This window comes from Peromyscus eremicus, chromosome 8a, assembly GCF_949786415.1.
Source record: "Peromyscus eremicus chromosome 8a, PerEre_H2_v1, whole genome shotgun sequence".
Lineage (NCBI taxonomy): Eukaryota > Metazoa > Chordata > Mammalia > Rodentia > Cricetidae > Peromyscus > Peromyscus eremicus.
Window position 1 is genome coordinate 26701197 of NC_081423.1, and position 21544 is coordinate 26722740.

The 21544-nt window shown below is 44.8% G+C and overlaps 1 protein-coding gene across 1 annotated transcript in view; it reads left to right on the forward strand.

The window, feature by feature from the left end:
- Atp10b (ATPase phospholipid transporting 10B (putative)) overlaps positions 1-21544 on the forward strand; it is a 184457-nt gene that overhangs the window by 117134 nt on the left and 45779 nt on the right. The window contains exons 6-10 of the mRNA XM_059269901.1: positions 3716-3822; positions 9255-9386; positions 12702-12829; positions 14249-14501; positions 15350-15588. Of these exons, the coding sequence (XP_059125884.1) occupies positions 3716-3822; positions 9255-9386; positions 12702-12829; positions 14249-14501; positions 15350-15588 (859 nt within the window). The remainder of the gene's footprint in view (positions 1-3715; positions 3823-9254; positions 9387-12701; positions 12830-14248; positions 14502-15349; positions 15589-21544) is intronic.

The window sequence follows — 21544 nt, forward strand, 5'->3', positions numbered from 1 at the left end:
GATTTGCCCTAAGTTTCACAGCAGGTACCAAACCACCCAGCCTTGATGTGGTTTTGATTGCCCTACTTCACAGAGTTCAACCGTGTTGGGCCCACTCCTCACCAAAAGGGTTCCAGGCAACCGAGCGGGTTCTTCCCGCAGACAGGGTCTCAGCCCTCATATGCTGTCATGAGGAGGAATACAAGAAGGGAAAAAGAAGAATACAGAAGATGTCAGCAGAAGCCTTGAAACTTTACTTTTCAAATACACAGGAAGGGCTGATGGAGACAGGTAGAGAAGGATGTAAGCTGGGGAAGTGTTCTTTGTGTGCATCTGTCAAAGAAGAAGCTGTTCATTGTCTCTGGCAAGCATAGTCGCCTTCATGCCTGAGTTGATGGATTTGGTTCCTCCAAGTCACCTGTGTCTTGAACCGTTCTATAATTTCCTAGCAATCAGCTTGATGGCCTGCTTTTCCCCATGGCTCTTTCTCCATCAAACTCATGCTTGCTAGCAGCTAGTCTGTCTCACAGTCAACCTGGGCTCAGGCCTGCCTACCTCACACAGACTTCAGACAGCACTGGCCCCAGCTTTCCTTATCTTAATACCCCTTATTTCTGACCATTTTCTGCCTTTCCCCACCTCCCAGCCTCAAGGATAAGCCTTGGAAGTCCAACTGGCCAGCCCATGGTCAACCCAAAGATCGTAGAAGATTCTACCATCTGGACCTATATCCCCATCTATGTCAGACAAGGAAAAGACTTTTAGACCCAGCACCCACAAACCAAATGTCTAATAACCCTGTTTCCTCAAAGCCTCCATTAGGTCTCCTCAACTGAGGAATCCTCTGGGATTACACAAATTAGCAAGATGAACAGCTTTTTATTATCTACTTGAAGATTAATGAGCTTGAGATTTTAAAATGCAACCATTTGGGCTGGTGGGGTAGTTTAATTAGTAGAGTCTTTGCCTAACATATACATGCTCTTGAGTTCAATCCCCATAACCATATAAACCGGGGATAGTAGCATACATATGTAACTCTAGCACTTAGAAGATGGAGGCAAGAAGGATCAGAAATGCAAGGTCATACTCAGCTACATAGCAAATCTAAGGCCAACCTTGGCTACATGAGACCTTGTCTCAATAAATGATTGATTATTTAAACAAATAAATCTCTGTAGGACCTCAGTTCTCACTCTGAGACGATATCCTTCTCCTTAATTGGGAGTCTTTTGGCAATGTCTGGAGGCAGTATTGGTTGAAACAGCTGGGAAACTGTGCCACTGGCCTTTTGTAGACAGAGTCCAGGGTACCACCCAACATCCTACAATGGACAAGAAAACCCCACAATAAAGAACTGTCCTGCCGAGACATAAATGTTGCATGTTAACCACAAACATCTTTGTTCACAAAGAGCACCCAGTGGAACAGCAGCCATGAGACAGCTAAGCCTTTTTTCCTATCTATCCAAAAATGGGCACTGTGAGTGAGAGAAGCTGACTCTCCCATGTGCTATTACTTCAGACTGTCATAAATGACAAGCCATCAGCAGTCTATCACCTGTGACCCAGAATCCTAAGAGAGCCAGTATACTAAGTTTGTGTTCTTGGAAAAAAATCTCAGCCTCTGTAAGCTTTAGCTTTTATACAATGACTCTGCTAACCTTCCAGAGCCATGCAGAATCAAATGTAATCATGTAAGTGAACATAGTCTATATACAGAATAAGGAATTGTTAGCATTTAAATGGATATTGAAGTTGGCATGGTAACACATGCCTGTAATCTCAGTATTTGTGAGGTTAAGGAGGGATGATCATGAGTTCAAGGACAGTTTGAACTACATAATAAGACTCTATCAAAAAAAGAGAGCATCTTTCTCAATTACACATCTGACAGAGGATCAGATGCTCATCAGAGAAGTTTCTTCTTGAAGTACCTGGAAATTAGCACAGAGACCCACAACCAGACAGTATGCAGAGAGAGAGTTTGGAGCACTGAGCCTTGAATGAGCTGATTTTATCAAACCCTCCCCTCAAGACTCAGGGATCTACGTGGAAGAAAAGTCAGAAAGATTTTAAAAGCCAGGGGTAGGGATAACTCCATCCCTGGAAAAATCATCTTCCCGAACAGTAAAACTGATGCACACATCGATTCACAGAGATGGAGACAGCACACACAAGACGTGCAAGTTCAAACCGGACAAAAATCCTAGATACAAAGTCCCACCCACAACAAGAAGCTGTTTGTAGCTGTAATTGTTTGTAATTGTAACCTCTTGTTGGCAGAGGTTAGAATCAGTCTTCTTCAGTAGGGGCACTGGGTATATCAACCACACTTCAAGGCAGGCCCCATGCTCAGTAGTAGTTGGTCAAGACCAAATGAAGTCCATGCTTTCTGTGTTCTTTTTGTTTTGATTTGGTTTGGGTTGCTCTTTGTTTTTGTTTTTGTTTTTTTTTTCCTTTGTCTTTGGGATTTGTTTTTTGAGTTTTTGCATTTTGTTTTTCTTTGAAAGAGAAAGAACATGAAGTTGGGTGGAAGGGGAGGGGAGAAGTTCTGGGAGCAGTTTGGGAAGGGGAAAGAATTTAATCAAATATATTGGATGAAAAAATGTATACCAATAAATAAAGAGAATTGTTTGATAACTCAATAGGTATATTAAGTATGAACATAGCATGAAAGGACAAGATATTTAATCAAAGACGTATTTTGTCACTTACTAGATCTTTGAATTTGCCTCCATTGTCCTTCCTATAAAGTGGATATGATAGCATGACCTGGCTTATAAATTGCCTTCAGCTTAATTAACTCATAGAAAAAGTCACAGCTGTACATATGAAAATGAAGTATTGACTAACCACAGGGAGAAGAGATTCAGTGTTAAGATTACTGTTTTTCTGTTCTCCCAATGTTACAATTAAATAGAATATTATAGTTAAACCTGCTGCAAACCCAGGGAAAAGGAGTCAGGTTAGAATGCCATGCTGAAGGTAACAGATGGATGGAGTCATTCTGGATCAGAAGTTTCTAGCATGAAGTGGAAAGCTGAAATACCTCCTGAGGTCCCAGGAAGAAAGACACATCTGTAGTTGGACAAAGGGCCACTGTGCCCTCCTTGGAGGCCTGCGTACTTTATGAGAGACTGAGTAAAGGAGGGAATGTATGGGAAGAGAGACTCTGAGAATGAGATTGCTCAGATATAAGAAGGCTGTAACCCACCCCTTCTTACTTTAACTTCCTACATCCACCTCATGATATAAAAAGCAGGAAGATCTAGCATCTTCTATGGACCAGGATGCTCAGCTACTATGGCTCTGGTCCCCAGCAGCTAGGTGATGGAGGAATATGAACACTGTCCAAAAGAGACACAGCACCAGGCCTCAAAGGTCCAGAAGCCCATTCCCCAAACTTTATCCCTGAATCCAGTTTGAGGGTGAGAATTGAAATCTAGGATTTTGTTTTTCAGCAGAGTTCTGCCTTTAGTGGGTAAATGAGGAGTTCCTCAGAAGAAATAATTCCCTTCTGATGGTCCAGCCTCACCCAGGCCTACTGGGAGCAATGGTGAGATTCATCTGGACATAGAGATAGGATCCCCAAGAGCAGCAGTAGCCCTTGAAATGTGGAAAAGGGGGAAATGAATTGCTTTTACTCACAGCTTCTAGTTCTGTTATACTGATCAGAAACCACATAAACAGACCAAGAGAAAGGACACTGCCTAACTTTCACTCCTTGTTCCCAGGGAGCATCCTGACCAGACCAGGACTGGCTTTGGCAGTGAGAGTCTTCTGCTCCGAGGCTGCACCATCCGAAACACCGAGGTGGTGACTGGCATCGTCATCTATGCAGGTCTGTCTCTGCACAGTTTCCTTTTTCCAACCTTAACACTCCCCTCTCCAGCCTTTCTTCTAAATTCATCTTCAGACAGTGGAAACTCGCAGGCTCTCCTGGGGGCAGAGCCACACAACTTCCCACTTCTCAGCTAAGCCACAGAGGCTGGGAGCCACAGGAACTCACTCAGGCCACAGGAGACATAATGAGATGCTGAGTCGATACGATGTAATCCACTAGGTAGGGAGAAGGACTCGGTTAATCACCCCAGTAGTGGCTTGGGGACAGAAGTACAAGCAGATCTTCAGAATAACCCCACCAAAAGATAACTTCTCTTGCATCTCAGTTTTCCTACTTTATAATGGGAAAAATATATGTGTCTACTTTAGAGATTCCTGAAAATCAAACGGCCTATCCCATGCAAGTCACCTAATGCTATATCAAGTGAAGGGAAGGCTGGATAAACTTCAGTTACTGTTTTTGTTTGTTTGTTTGTTTGTTCCCAGCTATGTTTCCTTTATCCACTGCATGGCTCTAGATATGGAGATGTTTTAATTACTATACTACAATAGCTGAGGCAGGCAAGCTTTCAAGAAAAGGGGTTTAATTTAGCTCACAGTGTTGGGAGATGTATGGACCTGGCACAGGCATTGGCTCATCTCCGCTTAGGACCATCTTGCCTATGTCCTGTCATTATGGAGGAAATCCCCTTGTCACCGAGAGACTAGAGTCTTCCAGAATCGGCTCTAGTGTGGAGGTATGTGCTTCTCACAGCAAACATTTATTGAGCCCCTTCTACCTACCGAGAGCTAAGTGGAGCACACACACACACACACACACACACACACACACACACACACACACAGAAAATATGATGTCGCATTGGCCATTAATGATGATGGGGGCCGGCCGTTGGCACTGAAACATTGAAGGCAGGGAGGAACGTGGTTCCCGAATGTGGGCAAAGGACTTTTGGCGGTTCTCACACCCAACACATACACTCACCCTCTGAAACTGAGCCTCAATGAACTCTCCTTCCATAGGTCGCTTTGGTCATGGTGTTTTGTCATGGCAATAGGAAAGTAACTAAACTGGCAGTGGTGGTGCACGCCTTTAATCCTAGTGCTCAGGAGGCAGAGGCAGGGGGATCTCTGAGTTTGAGGCCACAGCCAATTTCAGGACAGCCAGAGCCATTATACAGAGAAACCCTGTTTCAAAAAAAATGAAAAAGAAAAGAAACTAAAAACAGAAGGTGAGGCGGGGCAGCAGTGGCGCACACTTTTAATCCCAGCACTCGGGAGGCAGAACCAGGCAGAGTTCAAGGGCAGCCTGGTCTACAGGACAGGCACCAAAACTACACAGAGAAACACTGTCTCGAAAAACAAAACCAAACCAAACCAGAAGAGGAGAGAGAGAGAGAGAGAGAGAGAGAGAGAGAGAGAGAGAGAGAGAGAGAGAGAGAGATTGATTGATTCTGGTGGAGGGCCTCACAGTCCATGCCTGCCAGGGATTTAGCAGGAAAAGCAGCCAGCAGCCTTTGTTCTGGATGAATCAGGCCAGCTGTTTGTGAAAGGCCAGCCCTACTCTTCTGGGTGCCGCATACCAGAAGGCATTCAACTGTCCGTGCAGGTCACCAGTGGGAGGAGGGGCGGTGCTTTGTACACAGGACTGTACCATCGACAGACTTACATTATCAGCATACAGAACAATGGGCTTTTCAGATGTGGTGATATGTCTTAGCATTGAAACACAATTGGCCTGCAATACATTACCTTCTTTGGGATTTAAAAAAAAAAAAAAAAAGCTCTGATAAATAAAATTAAAAATCAGCAGAGCAGCTGATGGGGTTGAGGTTGAGATTTTAGTGGAAGATATTCGTAGACTGAGGAAAATTGGTAAAAATGCTTGTCACATAAGCACTTTAAGCATATAAGCTTGTCCAGCCACAGCATACATGTAGGAAAGCCAGGGTGTGCCTGTAACACCAGGGCTGAAGGCCTGCTGGCCAGACACGTGAAGGCCTGCTGGCCAGACACGTAAACCCCAGATTTAGAGAGAGATCTTGTCTCCAAAAATAAAGTGGAGCCAGACTTGGAGTGGTACAACTTTAATCCCAGCACTTGGGAGGCAGAGGCAGGTGGATTAAGGGGAAAAACACACAGGAAGTAGTAGAGAGAGACTTGGAGCTTGGCGGTCTCTTTTGGTTTGGCATTAGGAAAGAGTCTCTTAGTCACTAGCTAAGGAGGAAGGTGAGCTGGTTGCTTCTCAGCCTCTCTGAGCTAGCATGTTTTTATCCCAGTATTGACTCCGGAGCCTTTATTGGTAAAGACTTAAGAAACTTAGCTAAAACTATGTTTGGCTACAGAGGCAGAGGTGGTTCTGGCGGGACACAGGGCAGAGGGGCAGTGATTGAGGAGCTGCGGTCTGCACAGAAACAGCTTAGATTCAGGCGCGGTCCTTACAGAAACAGCGTAAACGCTGTCCTTACGGAAACAGCGTAGATTCAGGAAAAAGCGTAGATTCAGGCGCAGTCCTTACAGAAACAGCATAGATTCAGGAAACAGCATAGATTCAGGCGAGGTCGTTATGGAAACAGTGTAGATTTAGGAAACAGAGTAGATTCAGGAGCAGTCCTTATGGAAACAATGTAGACGCTGTCCTTAAGGAAACAGTGTAGATTCAGGAAAAAGCGTAGATTCAGGTGCAGTCCTTACAGAAACAGTGTAGATTCAGGTGCAGTCCTTACAGAAACAGTGTAGATTCAGGTGCAGTCCTTATGAAACAGCGGTGAATTCAGTTGCAGTCACCATGCCGACAATAACACCACAGATTCCCCAGAAGCATGCTTTGCTTTTCCTGCTGAGTGGCCGCTTGCAGGTCACTTTGGCGAGGGACAAAAAGCCGTATGTAGCTTCTCATTTAGCCATTCTCCAAGGTCTCAGCTGGCTAGGAACCTTATGTCAAAATTTGTTGGTGTAAACACCTCACTCCCCTACAGACTCTGGCTACGTCCTGTTTTCTGACGTTCTCCACATCACCCTTGAGGAACGAAAATGCAGACTTCAGGCAAGTTTGAGGCAAAGTACCCCAAAAGGACCATTTTCCTCAATAGGAAAATCGATTAAATTTTCAGAGGCAATTTATGACTTGCTTTAAAAAAAATTATTACAGCAGACTGGAGAGCTGACCCTGCCCCCCCCCAGGCAAAGTGGGAGAGCTGGCCATGGTGGCATGGGTGCAGGAGAGCTGGCAGGCTGACCAACTCAGCTTCCACCCAGGCCCAGATCCAGAGCTTTGAGTTGGGGGACCCCAACATCTACCCCATCCATGAACTGCTGGAGCATGAAGAGGCCAGTCCTGCAGAACCAAAGCCGCAGGATCTTCACGACACAGGTCAACAACAGAATATCCAAGAGGAGTCCTGATGAGGGTGCAGTAATGGTAGTGTAGCAGAAGCCAGAGGCCTCGAACCCGTCCAGTGACTGGTTGCAATGAACATTTGCAAGTAAAGCTGTTTGGACAGAAAGGTAGACTGCACGGCGCTGCAGCTCCACGGCCAGATTTTTGTTTGTTTGTTTTGTTGTCTTTGGGGGAAGAGGTCGCCAGGGCAGATATGGAGGGACAGGAGATGAGTAGGTTTGGGATACATGACGTGAAATTCACAAAGAATCCATACAAAGTTTAAAAAAGTAAAATAAAGGAAAGAAATTTAAAAAATATTTTATTATGTTATATGTAGGAGTGTTTTGCCTGCATGCATGCTCAATGCCCACAGAGGTCAGTTGTGAGCCACCATGTGGGTGCTGGGACTCAAACCCAAGTTCTCTAGAAGAGCACCAGTGCTCCTAACCACAGAGCCATCTCTCCAGTGTCTGTGACTTGCCTTTTAAAGCACACAGCTTAATCATGGCATAAAATGCAACTGGAGATCTGGCCTCACAGGGACTTGTGAGTGACTCCAGGAATTTGAGATGTCCAGGGCCTGGAGTGGGTGGAGTTGCTAAACATTGCAGTTCTCACCGCCCAGACAGACTGGTCCCTGCTACCCTGCCTGGCATTGTGACCACGGGTGACCAGGCCTCGCTATCTTGTTCCTTCCTGCTCAAACTCTGCACCCACAGCTGCCAAATCACTTGCTAATGCCATGGCAGCTTACCGAAAACCCCCTGAACCCCCAACCACAAACCATCTCTCTCTTTCTCTTTCTTTCTCTCTCCTACCCACCATAATATGCCTACAGTAAGCTGTAGGTTAATTCCCTCCTCCATAGCCACCACACATACACAACCCTTATCCCCTTTTGCAGATGAGAAGTTCAAGTGCAGAGGAATCCATTTACCTAAGGTCCCACATGTTGGTTAAGCAGCGCTGCCGACTACTGGATGCTGTGGTGGTGGAAGAATCACGAGCCATGGTTACCTTTCTAGAGCTTTATTGAGAGAGAGAAGGCGAGAGAGAGAGAGAGAGAGAGAGAGAGAGAGAGAGAGAGAGAGAGAGAGAATACAGAAGGAGAGAGTGGGAAAAAAGAGCATAGAGAGGGCACGCCCGCTGGGACACTATTGCAGGCTAGTGACGTAATTAAGGACATAATCCTTACACCACACTCCCTGAGATGAACTCCCTGTAAGCCAAGGTCAAATATATACAGAGCTGAATCCCAACTCTAGCAGCCCTGCCCTCCCTAACTGCCTTGCCTTTGACCCCACTTCAGGCCTAAAGAATGAAAGGATCTCAGAGAGTGAGGACCCCTATGAGGTGAGCCTGAGGCAGGGAGTGAGCAAAGAATGCAGCAACCTGTGCCTGTCACGCTGTCAGAGCCCCTCACAACTGCAGCAACTCAAATCGAATTTAATCATCTGGGCTCGTTTGCTCCTACTGCCATTGCTATTCTAAATCCTCAAGGCAACTAACTCGGTAGCATTAAAGCCATTTGCTTCTGGAGCTGGTGCACTGGTTTTCTTTAATTTTACACAGAAAAACGAATGGCATTTTTCACTTTGGCTGTTGGTGAGTACACACAGTAATTGAAACCCAGCAACTCCTAAGAAGAGACACAGTCTGAAGACCAAGTGTTTCTCAGCACCTCACTTGGGTTGGTGGAAGGAAGGATCCTGGCTTCCCACTGTGATTTAGTATTAACTTATTCTTTCACATTGGACAAGTTCCTTCTACCCTGCTCCTCAGTTTCCCCAGGTAGAAAAAGAAGTAACTAGGAAAACTGATAGTCTTCCAACTTTGGCATTTTTTTTTCTTGGAACAAGATTTTATGGGGAGGTAGCTGATGAATACTGGGGTGGCAGATTTTTGTCTCTACTGTTCTTCCTCAGGAAATGTCAACAGCTTAGACATAAAGAAACAAACACGGCAACTGTTGGCCCCAAGATCAGTCCTCCTGCAGGATCTTTGCACATGCATCTCTTTCCATCTAAATTCCCAATTTTCTCTCAAAGGTCATGAGACAAAAGCCATGCTGAACAACAGTGGGCCCCGCTACAAACGCAGCAATGTTGAGCGGCGCATCAACAGGGATGTCTTCTTCTGCATCGGCCTCCTCTTCCTCATGTGCCTCATTGGAGCTATAGGTAAGGGATGTTCTGCAAAAAGCAACACAGAAATCCATTCAATTCTTTTGGCAAATCACTATAATTCTGAGCTTTAATTTCCTTAAAGAAAAGTCAAGTCTGTACCACCTACTTTAGTGAAGGTACTGATGAAAACCTACTGTAAAGTATATGTGTTCTTAAATATTAGCAATACTGTCAATGATTGATGGGCTGAAAAAAATCTCATGAAGTATAGGTGTTCTCTGAGCATGGAAGGAGAACAAGATGAATGAATAACTCACAGGACTGATCCTTGGAGAGCCCACAATCTGCCCAGGAGGAATCAAACAGAGTTGAGAGCTCACGCTGCCCTACTCAATGGGGCACTTCCCATGGACACTGCCTGTTATTGCAGTGAAATTAAGTCATATATGCTTAGAGGATCAAAACAGCACAAATCCACTCTGCTTCTTCATCTTCTTCTAAGCAGCAGAAGTCCAACTTGACTGGGTTAAGATCATGACTTCAGCAGCTCTGCTTCCTTCTGATGAGACCCAGGGAGGAATCGGTCCTGTCTTTTGCAATTTCTAGAAGCTTCCTCCTGGCCTTTGTTCATTGCACGAGAAGCATCTTCCATACTCTGCTCATATCTCCCCAGCCTTATCTGTGGTACCTCCTTTTATAAGCACAATTGTAATTACATCCTTGAAGCCACCAGGAGAATCCAGGATACTCCCCATTTTGAATTTCTTGAGTTACTCACACCTGCAAATTCCTCTCTTCCTCCTAAGACAGCCTCTTCCCAGGACTAGGATGTATCTTGTTATGGGTGAAGTGTTATTTCACCTTCCTTGGGCACTGTGGAAACACCAGTGAGGGGAGTCTTTCCTGGAGTGGTACCTGTTCTAGCTGTTTACTAAATGAGGTGGACTTTTGCTGCAGGAGATAGGTGGCAGACACAAGTTCAGGAGCACAAGGAGGCAGGGAAATCTGGGGAGAGAAAGAATGTACTTAGTCACATGGGTAGCACAGGAGGGTACAGAGGTGGAAAGGAGAATGACTATAGACAGAGAAGCAGTTGGCTATCTAGTGTGTAAGAGCAAGAGCAAGCTCAAAAGGCATAGAAAGGAGTGAGCTGGAACTACTTAAGTTGATCTTCAGAGTGGAGACAAGAAAGGGTTCTCCATGGAGATCTTACCCTTCCCCCCCCCCATCATCTTTACTCTAGGGGTGTTTCACAGAATGCTTAAGGAGACCCCACAAAGAATAAGGGATGATCAGGAGGAAAAAACTCATGAGCCTGCACACCCCTGAATGACCCTGACCCAAAGAGCAGCAATGATGTTGGCTACCAGCCATATTCTGAAATCATAACCATCACTGTATTTGAGAAGATGATGTCTAAAAGGCAAAGCGTAAGATCTAGTATGTCAGTGTAGTAAAGACACTGGGACTTGTCTCAAGGTGGCCAGGAATTTATACTTAATGTAGCTCACAGGTGAGTCTAACAGTTGTGCATGAGTGGGTGGCTCACAGCTGAAAAGGCAGCACAGGATGATAGAGGAAACCACAGCAAGAACTCCCACCCCTCCCCTCGTGGCTGCTGGAACTAAGCCTCCATATTGAGTAAATTTTTCAGGCATGCCAGAACTGAAAGTTTTCTTGAGATCATTGTGTCTCCAGACAAAAAAAAGAAACTAATGATTACACACAGAGATAAGGCACCCAAAGTTGGCTTTACAAGGTCTCAAAAATGATAAAGGGAGAACATCAATGGAGAAGGAAGACAAATCCTCTATTGCAAATAGCAACTTTTATGACACAGGACTCTTTGGCCGCCTCATTAAAGCATAGCCTTTGAAGAGGAGAAAGTCCTCCCATGACAAGTATGATTCCAGGGTTCCTTACCAAATGTTCCCTTTGGTTTTATAGCAAGATGTGTCTTCTTGCTTAGCTCATAATGCACAAACATTACACGCACAGACACCTGCCCAGGCTCCATGGCCCCCGAGACTTCTGGTTCACCTTGTAGCTTCTCTGCTTTCTTGTCTTAATGCAGGGGCCCCTTCTCTGTGCATGTCTTCTCCTCTGTACTGTCACCATTAAATTATATTATGTCTGTAATACTCCTTTCTTCTGAAGTGACTGTGAAGAATTTGGCCCAGCCTCACGGGGAGGGAGCCTTTGGGTGTAATGACATTTTATGGCTCTTATTCTCTATAGTTCCTGCCCTGAAACTGACAGCATTTGTTTTAATTGAGATTTACTCCACATCAGAGTCCATCATTGAGGGAAGTCAGGGCAGAAATCTAGAGACAGGAACTGAAACAGAAGGAGGAACATGGAGGAGTGCTGCTTACTGGCTTCTTCCTCATGGCTTGCTCACTTGTTTTCTAATACCATCCAGGACTACCTGCCCAGGGGTGGCATCACCTCAGTAAGCTGGTCCCTCCCATATCAATCAAGAAAATGTACCAAAGATTTGTCCACAATCTGTGGGGAATTTTTTGCCAATCTGGTAAGGGAATTTTATCAGTTGAGGTTCCCTCTTCCTTGTATTAAAGCTGACAGAAAAAATAGTACAGAATTCTGCACAATGGGTTATTCTAGTTTCACAATAACCCTACAGGATAGCTATTACTAATGAACAGACAAGGACATTCAAGTTTAGACAGGTCTGTAGCAGGTGCTGGATGTAGCTCATCTTGCACAATCCTGTGGTGTTGTCACCCCTTTAGCAAATAAGGAAACAAAGAGTTCAGTGTGCACGTGGTGTGGGTTCTGTGGACTCTCATAGCATTCCATGCTCTAGCACGCAACCCCCTCAGGATCTTTTAAGGTCAAAGTCCTTTGCTTAGTGAGAATTACTCAAGAACAAAAACCAAGACTGATACAATAAGTATTGGATATAGGAGGGAAGAGTGGAAAAAATAGGTAATTAGGTACATAAATAGGGGGAATGAGTAGGAAAGAAAAGTGGAAGACAGATGTGTCAAGACTGCCCAACCACACACTTCATACAATAAGACTGAAAAGTATGTAATCTACTATCTTTCCAACCTCTATGTGATAAGACTCCACCAAAATATATGTAATCTTCATACTAATCTTTCCAGTAAAAACAGACTTAGTGTCCATCATTCCATCAAGGGATTGAACAGTGAAGAGTTGGGTACATGAAGCACCACTGTCACACTAAAGGAAAAGAGTAAGAGGAGGAGAGGGCAGTGCGTCATGGGGAATAAAAATGGGCTCTTCAAATACCCACCCATGTCCAGGAACATGTCATGGGTACCTGGCCAACTTAGGACTAAGTAAAGACTTAGTCTCATGCCTAGCTTTGCTTCTTCTCAGGCCATGGCCTCTGGAATGGGACCTTTAAAGAGCATCCTCCCTTTGACGTGCCAGATGCTGAAGGGAACTTCCTTTCCCTTGGCCTTGGAGGCTTCTATATGTTCCTCACAATGATCATCCTGCTCCAGGTAAGAGCTCTCTACCCTCCACAGCTTCAGAAAATAAAGAAAAATAAGTGCTAGCCCCAGAAAGAAGTAAGAAGGACAAGATGGGAAGACAGTTATTGCTGGTGTGTTTACCAAGTATTCACACTGGTAATGTCAGGACAACCTCTCAGCTGTAGAAGAAGGTTAAGAGCAAGAATGCAACAGTCACCCATGTATATGTCCCTTTGCCAGATGCAGAACAGGAAAAACACTAAGACCCAAGACCAAAGGAAGATTAAATACCCAAGTGTTGGAGATAGAGAAAATTTACATGTTAATGTTCCATCATTCGATAGATAGAGATAGAGAAGAACAGAGTAGATGAGAAAAATATATTTGAGACCTATAAAATATGTAGTAAGGCATAAAGAGATGTTTTTCTTTACATATTTGCGCTCTATCAAGAAACACAGCTGATGGAAGATGAGAAGCTGCAGTTTTGTTTGGTGAAGACTCGTCTACAGTCAATGTCTTTTAGAACTCTGTTCCTGACTGATGAACCATTTCAACCTCCCATTCATCATAGCAGTTTGATCCTTCTTAAAGGCAAATGTAAACACACCTGTTCTCTACACAGAATCTGCTGGTAATTCATGTCTGCTCAGAATAAAATCCGAAGTCCTTATGGAAGCCAACAAGGCTTTAAACAACCTAGACCTTGACCCCATCTCATCTCCTACAACTCTCCTCCTCCATTCTTCCTGTATCATGCCTGCTCACTATCACCTCCTGAACAACCAAACCCCTCCCACTGCCCAGAATTCTCTTCCCAGTGTGATCTTTGCACCCTCCTCTCTTCAGTTTCTGCCCAAACGTCATGTATATGAAAGTCCATTCAGTCTATGACTCTATGTCCTCTCTGATTTCCTTTACTCTATTTCACGAGACAACCACATCATATATATTGATTGTCTATATATTGTCACTAGAATATGAGTTCCTTATGGCCAGTTTTGTTCTAACAACCTCCATTTCCAAGACTTGGAACAATGTCCAACAAAGAGCAAGAGCTGGCATTGGACTGGTGAACATAGTCAGCAAAAGGCCTGAGCACCTACAAAGATGCCTGTGACCCTCCATATCACAGAGATCTGAGGGCTCAGGAGTCTCTCAAGAGGGGTGCTAAAATTCCTATACTCAACATGCTGTCAGTAAACAGCCAATGAGGAGTGCCTGTTCCCCTCCCCCAGACACCGCAGGATGAAGAGGCATATCTCCACTTCACATCCCCCACAAGAATTCCAAGGGAGGCCTGAAGCCACTAACTTTTAATTTCTCAGGAAAAGTCATGCTGTGAGCTGTCCTCACCTTTCCATCAAATGCCTTTGCTATCCACTAGTGAGGGTCTGGGAGCAGGGATCAAGCGGGTTTCTGACACAGTGTGAATCTATCCTCCCTCAGGTGTTGATCCCGATCTCCTTGTACGTGTCCATTGAGTTGGTAAAGCTCGGGCAAGTGTACCTCCTTCATAATGACCTTGACCTGTATGATGAAGAAACCGATCTGTCTATTCAGTGTCGAGCCCTCAACATTACAGAAGACCTGGGCCAGATCCAGTACATCTTCTCTGACAAGACGGGTACCCTGACAGAAAACAAGATGGTGTTCCGGCGTTGTACCATTGTGGGCAGTGAATATTGTCACCAAGAAAATGGTATGAGGGCCCACAAGCACCCTGTCCTCTTGACAGGGGAACAAGGACACTATTCTCATTCCCCACAGGGTTTCTGTAGCATTTTGGCAAGTTGTGTCACCTCTCCATACAGCACAGTGTGTTTACATCAAGGATGGGCTAAGATGGCATGTGTCCCAATTATGTCTCAGTCATGAAACCAAGGCTTAGGAATTTGTCCTGTTACCTTACCTGGTGTGTCCGGATGTGTCTAGATCTAGGCACAGGGTGAACTTTGACACATTCAAAAAATGCCTTCCATTTTAACAAATGCCTTAGATTTCATCAAGTCAGTGTTTTGGCTTAGAATATGAAGGTATACAATGCCTGGACTGTCACTTTGCTACTTTATGTGGTCTGAAGGTAGCCTGTAGAACTGAGTTAGTATACACACACACACACACACACACACACACACACACACACACACACACACGATAAAGAGAGAGAGGAGATATTATAGATAGCCCTATCCCCTTTGCTATGGCAATCACTCACTATTTACACGGGAGCCTCTTATTTCCTTTTAATAACATAACAGCTATTACTACAAGCACCTAGCTTAGCTAGTCATTTTCACATATTATGTTGTTACTAAAATCTTCAAAATGATCCTGAGTTTTATACTTCTTTAAAACTTCTAATTGAGGAACTAAAGGTAGAGTTAAATCAAAGCACAAGATCATATAACCTTCTCCAGTCATAGCAGCCCAGCCACAGTTTTCCATAGACCTTTCCTGTGCTCTATCCCAACCCCTGAAGTCTAGCACCCCACCCCACCCCCGCCAACCACAGCTCAGCCAAGATGTAACAAGATTCCTTTCTTGCAGCCAAACGATTGGAGATGCCAAAGGAGCAGGACTCAGATGGTGAGGAATGGACCCAATACCAGTGTCTGTCCTTCCCACCTAGATGGGCCCAGGGCCCAGCAACGATGAGAAGCCAAGGAGGTGCCCAGCCTCTGAGGAGGTCCCAGAGTGCCCGGGTCCCCATCCAGAGCCACTCCCGACAAAGGTCTGTGGGACGCTGGGAGACCTCACAGCCTCCGGTGGCCTTCAGCAGCTCAATAGTAAGTCTCTGCCTTGGTTCATTGAATCACAACCAAATTGCGCCAAGAAGATAACAGAGAAGGTTCTCGGATATAGCAGAGCCTCTATAAACCCTGATTAGCTGGTGGTTGGGGGTATAGCTTACTTGAGAGAATGCTTTCCTAGTATGTATGAGACCTGAGTTCAATCCCAGCCCCTCACAAACCAAGTAGAATGCTGCATACCTATAACCCCAGCACTTGCTATATAGTGAGTCTAAGGCCATCCTGGGCTCCATGAAACTCTGTAAGTATGTTTTTTAAAGTCATTTAAAGCCTGAAGAGATCTCAGAATGGCCCCTCCCAGTCCCATATGGAACCCATACGGTGTTCTGTCAGCATACACAATTCTCGTTAGTTCAAAACGCTCGGTGCTTGGAAATTAAGAGTTCTTATCTGAAATATTCATTTCTCCTGTTCTTAAAACGGAATTAGAAAATTCCCTGTACTAATCCGGGGTTTCCTCATGGCAATAATTGGCTTGAGCTAAGAACTCCTTACCACGTAGGTTGGTACAGTCCTTGGTGCCCCAGAGCCTTTTCCCTTCCCCATCTGTCACTACCACAACTGAGAGCCAGGGGCCTCCTCGTTATGGACACATTTCCAATTACACAGCTAACGGAAACCAGAAATTGTTTGTTACGTCTGTCTTTTCATACACTGGAAAGACGAAAGATAAGCCTTTAAGGCCTTGTACACTTGAAGAAAGGTGAAAGAAAATATTTTAGTAGTAATTAAAGAGGACTTTTAAAGAGTTTTATCATGTCTTCCCCTTTCTTTAATTCTACATACTGAATGGAATGCTCTTCTCCCAAATTTTTATATGAATATGTTTTCAGTTACTTAAATGAGGTGTCATTAGGCCTATTCTGAATGTCTTTTGGCATTTCACAGTTCTAGTGTGGCAGGCACCTTATGTGCCTATTAATAAGTGCCCCCACTGCCAAGGGCACAAGGAGGGAAATCTGGAGGCTTTTGTCCAGCATTGAAATAGGCAACATGATGATTCTCTGCCCCTTGCTTAGCCTCACAAATCACCGGATCCCAGAACCAGGCAGTATAGATTCCTTTAAAAAAAAAAATACAGTTTCATCTTAACTTATTTTGTCCAAGATGATCTCAAATTCCTGTGCTCAAGAAACCCTTCTAGCGAGTGTACATTTGATAGAGGACCCTCGGCTGATGGCAGTGCATGGGGCATACTAATCCCAAACTGCCTCCGGAACCTAAACTATGGTCAGTGTTCTGCACTGGCTGGCAACTTCAAAAGCAAGTTGTAAGTCAGAGCTTGCCTCAGAAACTCCCAAGGTCCCAGGACCTGGCAGCAGTCTGCCAGCTTCTCAAGACACCAGCTACTAAGCCAGGTGGATGGTGGCGCATGCCTTTAATCCCAGCATTCGGGAGGCAGAGGCAGGTGGATCTCTGTGAGTTCAAAGACAGCCTGGTCTACAAAGCGAGTTCCAGGACAGGCTTCAAAGCTACACAGAGAAATCCTGTCTTGAAAAAGAAAAAAAAAATTTTTTAAAAAGGCCAGCTCTTGGTTTCCCTGGCCCTTGGGTGCAAACCAAAAGTAAAACAGGAATCAATAGTAGCAGCAATAACCAAAACTGGGTTTGTTGTTTTTCTTTAGCTACCAAACACAAGACAGTATCAGTGATTACCTCCTAATTGCCTGCTAGAAAACTGTGGTTTTAAGGTGGGTAACATATTTATGAAACTGGCATGTCCCCAGCCAGTATTTCATAGCACGGACAGATGGAAAATAAAATGCCTTTTGCCCTGCTCTGAGAGCAGCCAAGATTTCAGCAGTCTCAGAGCCACTTGCACAATGTTTTCCAAAATCATCGAAGCCAAGAACATCTTCCCAGTCGTGGGAAGCGGCACTGGGCCCCTGAAGGCTCGTCCACCACTCCCTTCTGAGGAAGGGCATGTCCCCTTCCTTCCCCGACACCTCCAGAGAGAATGCAGTCCACACAACTGGAAGAGGTGCCTAGGGCAGCCTCTTCCTTAATGACTCCTCTGTGAAACACTCCGACTCTCCTGCACATTGGCAGGGCAGCCAACATATGCCTGCTGCCTCTGTGAGGTTAGATAAGAAAGAGTCCTGACTTCATCAGGCAGGCACACAGTCTTTCTGCAAGTAATGTGACCACACGAGGCAGAATTGTCCTTAGCCCCCAGGGACCCAAATAGAAGGTTGAGAACTGTCAGGAAATTCTTTCCTGGGTAGCCACAGTGAATTTTCCTTCAACTTACATAGCTTGCTTTAACAGTCTGGGTGAACTGGGTTTTCCTGATTCTTCATCCAAAGTAAATATCATCAGGACTGAAACCCGAGGATAAATGCATCACTGCCTTGAAAAAGGAATTCAGCCTTTAGTTCCCAGCAACCAAAAAGGCCTGTTTGCATGCTACTATTACCAACATACAGTTAGGTATTAAAAGGGGATCAAAGGCCACATGGTGCTGTCCTCCCTCCCCCCCTTCCCCCAAAGGCCTGTACAGCCTATCCTCACAGTAGCCTATGCATCCTTTCCAGGGGAACCTCCCTATACAGAAGCCTCTATGGAACACACATACACACACACACACACACACACACACACACACACACACACACACACAATGATGCTTTCTTTGACCAGAGGACTTTTGGACTTTGACTTTCTGTTTTCATGAGTGTGCATGGGTGCATATGCAGGTTTACGTGTGTGTCTCCACATGGCTGTGCATGCATATGCCTCTCTGAGTATGCACATGCACATGTGGAGACCCAAGGTCAGTGTCAGAAGTCATCTTCAGTCAATCTTACTCGTTGCAATAGGGTCTGTCAATCAAACACAGAGCTTACCAATATGACTGCTCTAGCTAGGCACCTTGCTCTGGGGATCCCTTGTCTATGGGCTACCAAGGCACCCCGTATGCACATGAGTGCTAGAAAGCTGAACTGCAGTTTGCACACTTTCAGAGCAAGCACTCTAACCACTAGGCCATTTCTGCAGCCCCAACGTTTCTATTTAAAAAAAAATAAATTAACAAATCCTGGAAACTGTTTCCTGCGTGCAGGCACATGTGTATAAATTCAGTAGATACAGCCTCATTCTTTTTTTAGTGGTTGTTGGAAGTTGTTGAATAGTCGAGTGCTTTATATGTGTGTGGCAGACTTTTCATACGGTATTAATTTTTAGAGCATAAGAACTAAGTTGGAGTGTTGGTGCATTTCTTAGTCTATTGATTTTTCCCAAAGATGTTAGAGCAATTGACATGCCCCCCCCCAACAACAAACAGAAGGGCCTGCTTCCTTCTTACTCTGTCCAGTCTATCTGTGGCAACCGTCAGCAATTCTTCAGAACAGCCTTTCATTTATTTGGTCAGCTGATCTTTCAACATTAGTTAACGTCTATTCAGTGGTGGATACAGTAGCTGGATGGAGGGGATACAAAGACTCATAGGGCAGTAGCCCCTGGACTCGGGGATTTACATCCTAATGAGGGAGCAAGTGGGATGCCAGTGACTTCTGCTGGGATGGTGGGTACAGATGTGTTATAAGAGACCAGCAGAGGGAGTACCATCCTCCTTCCAGCTCCCTGGGAGCTTCCTGGCAAAGCTAGTACCTGAATTGGCCTTCAAGACAAGATTGAGAGGCAACCAGGGGAATTTAAGCAGTGGTAGTAATCTAATGAGGAGCAGGTGAAGAATGCAAGCTTCTGGGGAAGCAAGGCAGAGCATTTTGAGGTGCTCATCCATAGCTAGAAAAAAAAGAATGCAAGCTGGAGAAGTAAGGAAGATTGAGTCACAAGAGGAGCCATGCCACAAAGAGTTTACTTGCAGGCTAGGGGCCAAGCCACCTATTTCTGTCTACCACTGGCTTAATGGACTTCTGTATTAAGAAGCTGCCATCCCCAATCAGTAATAGTGACAGTAAGACTTGAGTGGCTTCTTAAAACTTATTCAAACCAGCCTAGCCAATCAGTGAGCTCCATGTTCAGTTAAAGTCCCTCTCTCAAAAAATAAGGTGGAAAGCAATTGAGGAAGATACCCAGCATCTAGGATGGCCTCTGACCTCCACACATATGCACGTGCATGTGTACACACACACACACACACACACACACACACACACACACACACACACAACTACACACACACCTGAAAGGAGAATACCAGAATGGAGGCTGCCTACTTTCACCAGACTTCAGTGTGGGAATACATCCTAGCCAGAGAGGAAGAGCAGTCATTGGGCAACAGTGTAGTACACATTTTTGCTGTTCAAACTTTGCTCCTGAACCAGCAGCACAAGTCCTTCCTGTGAGCTAGTTAGAAATGCAGGTGCCCAGGCACATTCCAGGTGGCCTGAATTCAAACACAGTTTGTAAAGCACCAGTATAACATTTAAGAGTTCAGACTTATGGATCAGCAAGAATTAGATTCAGGATCCTGGCACAGGACTTGAGACCTTGGACAAATTACTTCATTTCAGTGAGCCACTTTTGCCTCATAATCAAAATGGAAAATGACAGTAGCTGATGTCAATTATGTAAATGAGAGTATTTAGCCAAGGATTTAGGATAACAAGTATGTACCCGTTATCATCAAAGATAATCTAATGATAACAGCATCCCTTCCTGTGGGCCCTAAGCTCCCACAAGATTTGTATGCTTCAGGTAATTGACAGTAGAAGGAAAGCCAACCAGTTGAGAGCCTGGATACCACAGAGCTCTAGCTTGAAAACCCCATAAATGGCCTCCATACATTCCTTTCTTTTCCTTTGGAGTTACCAAGAGTTGGGAAAGAAATTGCCTTTTTCTATGTGTTTGAAGGGCTAAGTTCCCAAATGCTAACAAACCACACAGAAAAAACAATGGGCCAGAGCACAGAGTACCCTGAAGGATTTTGCTGGACAGAGCAGATATGGTGACTACGTAAAGGTTGATTGGCATCTTCTCCCAGCACCTTCAGAAGCCTTTTGTCACACATTGCCGTATGATCAAGCAGAAATGTATTAAAGAGCAGTTTTAATAAAGAAATGTTAAGGGTCAATGAGATGGCGCAGCAGGTAAAGTTGTCTGCCACCTAGCCTGATGGCCTAAGTTCGATTCTTGGGAACCACATAGTGGAAGGAGAGGACTGACTTCCAAACATTGTCCTCTGACCTCTACTCACGGCACCCACACACATACACATACACTCAAAAAATAAATAAAAATGGGGGGGGGGGAGGTCAAGAGTCCATCTGTGGTGGACAAGCGAAGTACTCTAGAAGGGAGTCATTCAACATTCTGCATTCAACATGTCCATAATCTGCGGGCACTGGGGACACATCAGAGACAAGCCATCATCCTCATGACACAGACTCAAGAGTACTTAAACAAGTACCTGCTAAGTGATTCTGGCTGTGTGACCAATCCAGGATGTGGAACATGTGTTTTTTTCAGGAAGAGGAACACTTGCACAGCCTCCCAGACTGCTGAGAACTCGGGGTTTGATATGCAAGCCAGTCTATTGTATCTGGCATGCCAGACACTAAAAGCTCCAACTTCCACCAAGTCCCAAAAGCCTCTTTTTTCTCATGGAGGATCTTGCCTGGTATAGGAGTGGGGAAAAAAAGGGGATATTCTAGAGCCAAACTACCAAAAATCAACTGAGGAAATACCTTCCACTTATTTTGAGAGCTTAGGTGAGGCACTGAATTTTGCTAAGCATGAGTTTCCTCATTTAAAATTCAGAGGTAACAGCACCCAGACAATATCAGTACTAATAGCAAGGATACATTGAGATGGCAGACGTGCTGGGAACATATGAAACACTACATAGATAGGAGTTCTTATTATTATGAGAAATGGGCTCGGTGTTTAAGTAGTATTGGCTACTGTGGCTACAGAACTTTGGAAGGAGTGTTAATGAAGCCCTTGTGGCATAAGCCCAGGGAGGAAGATGC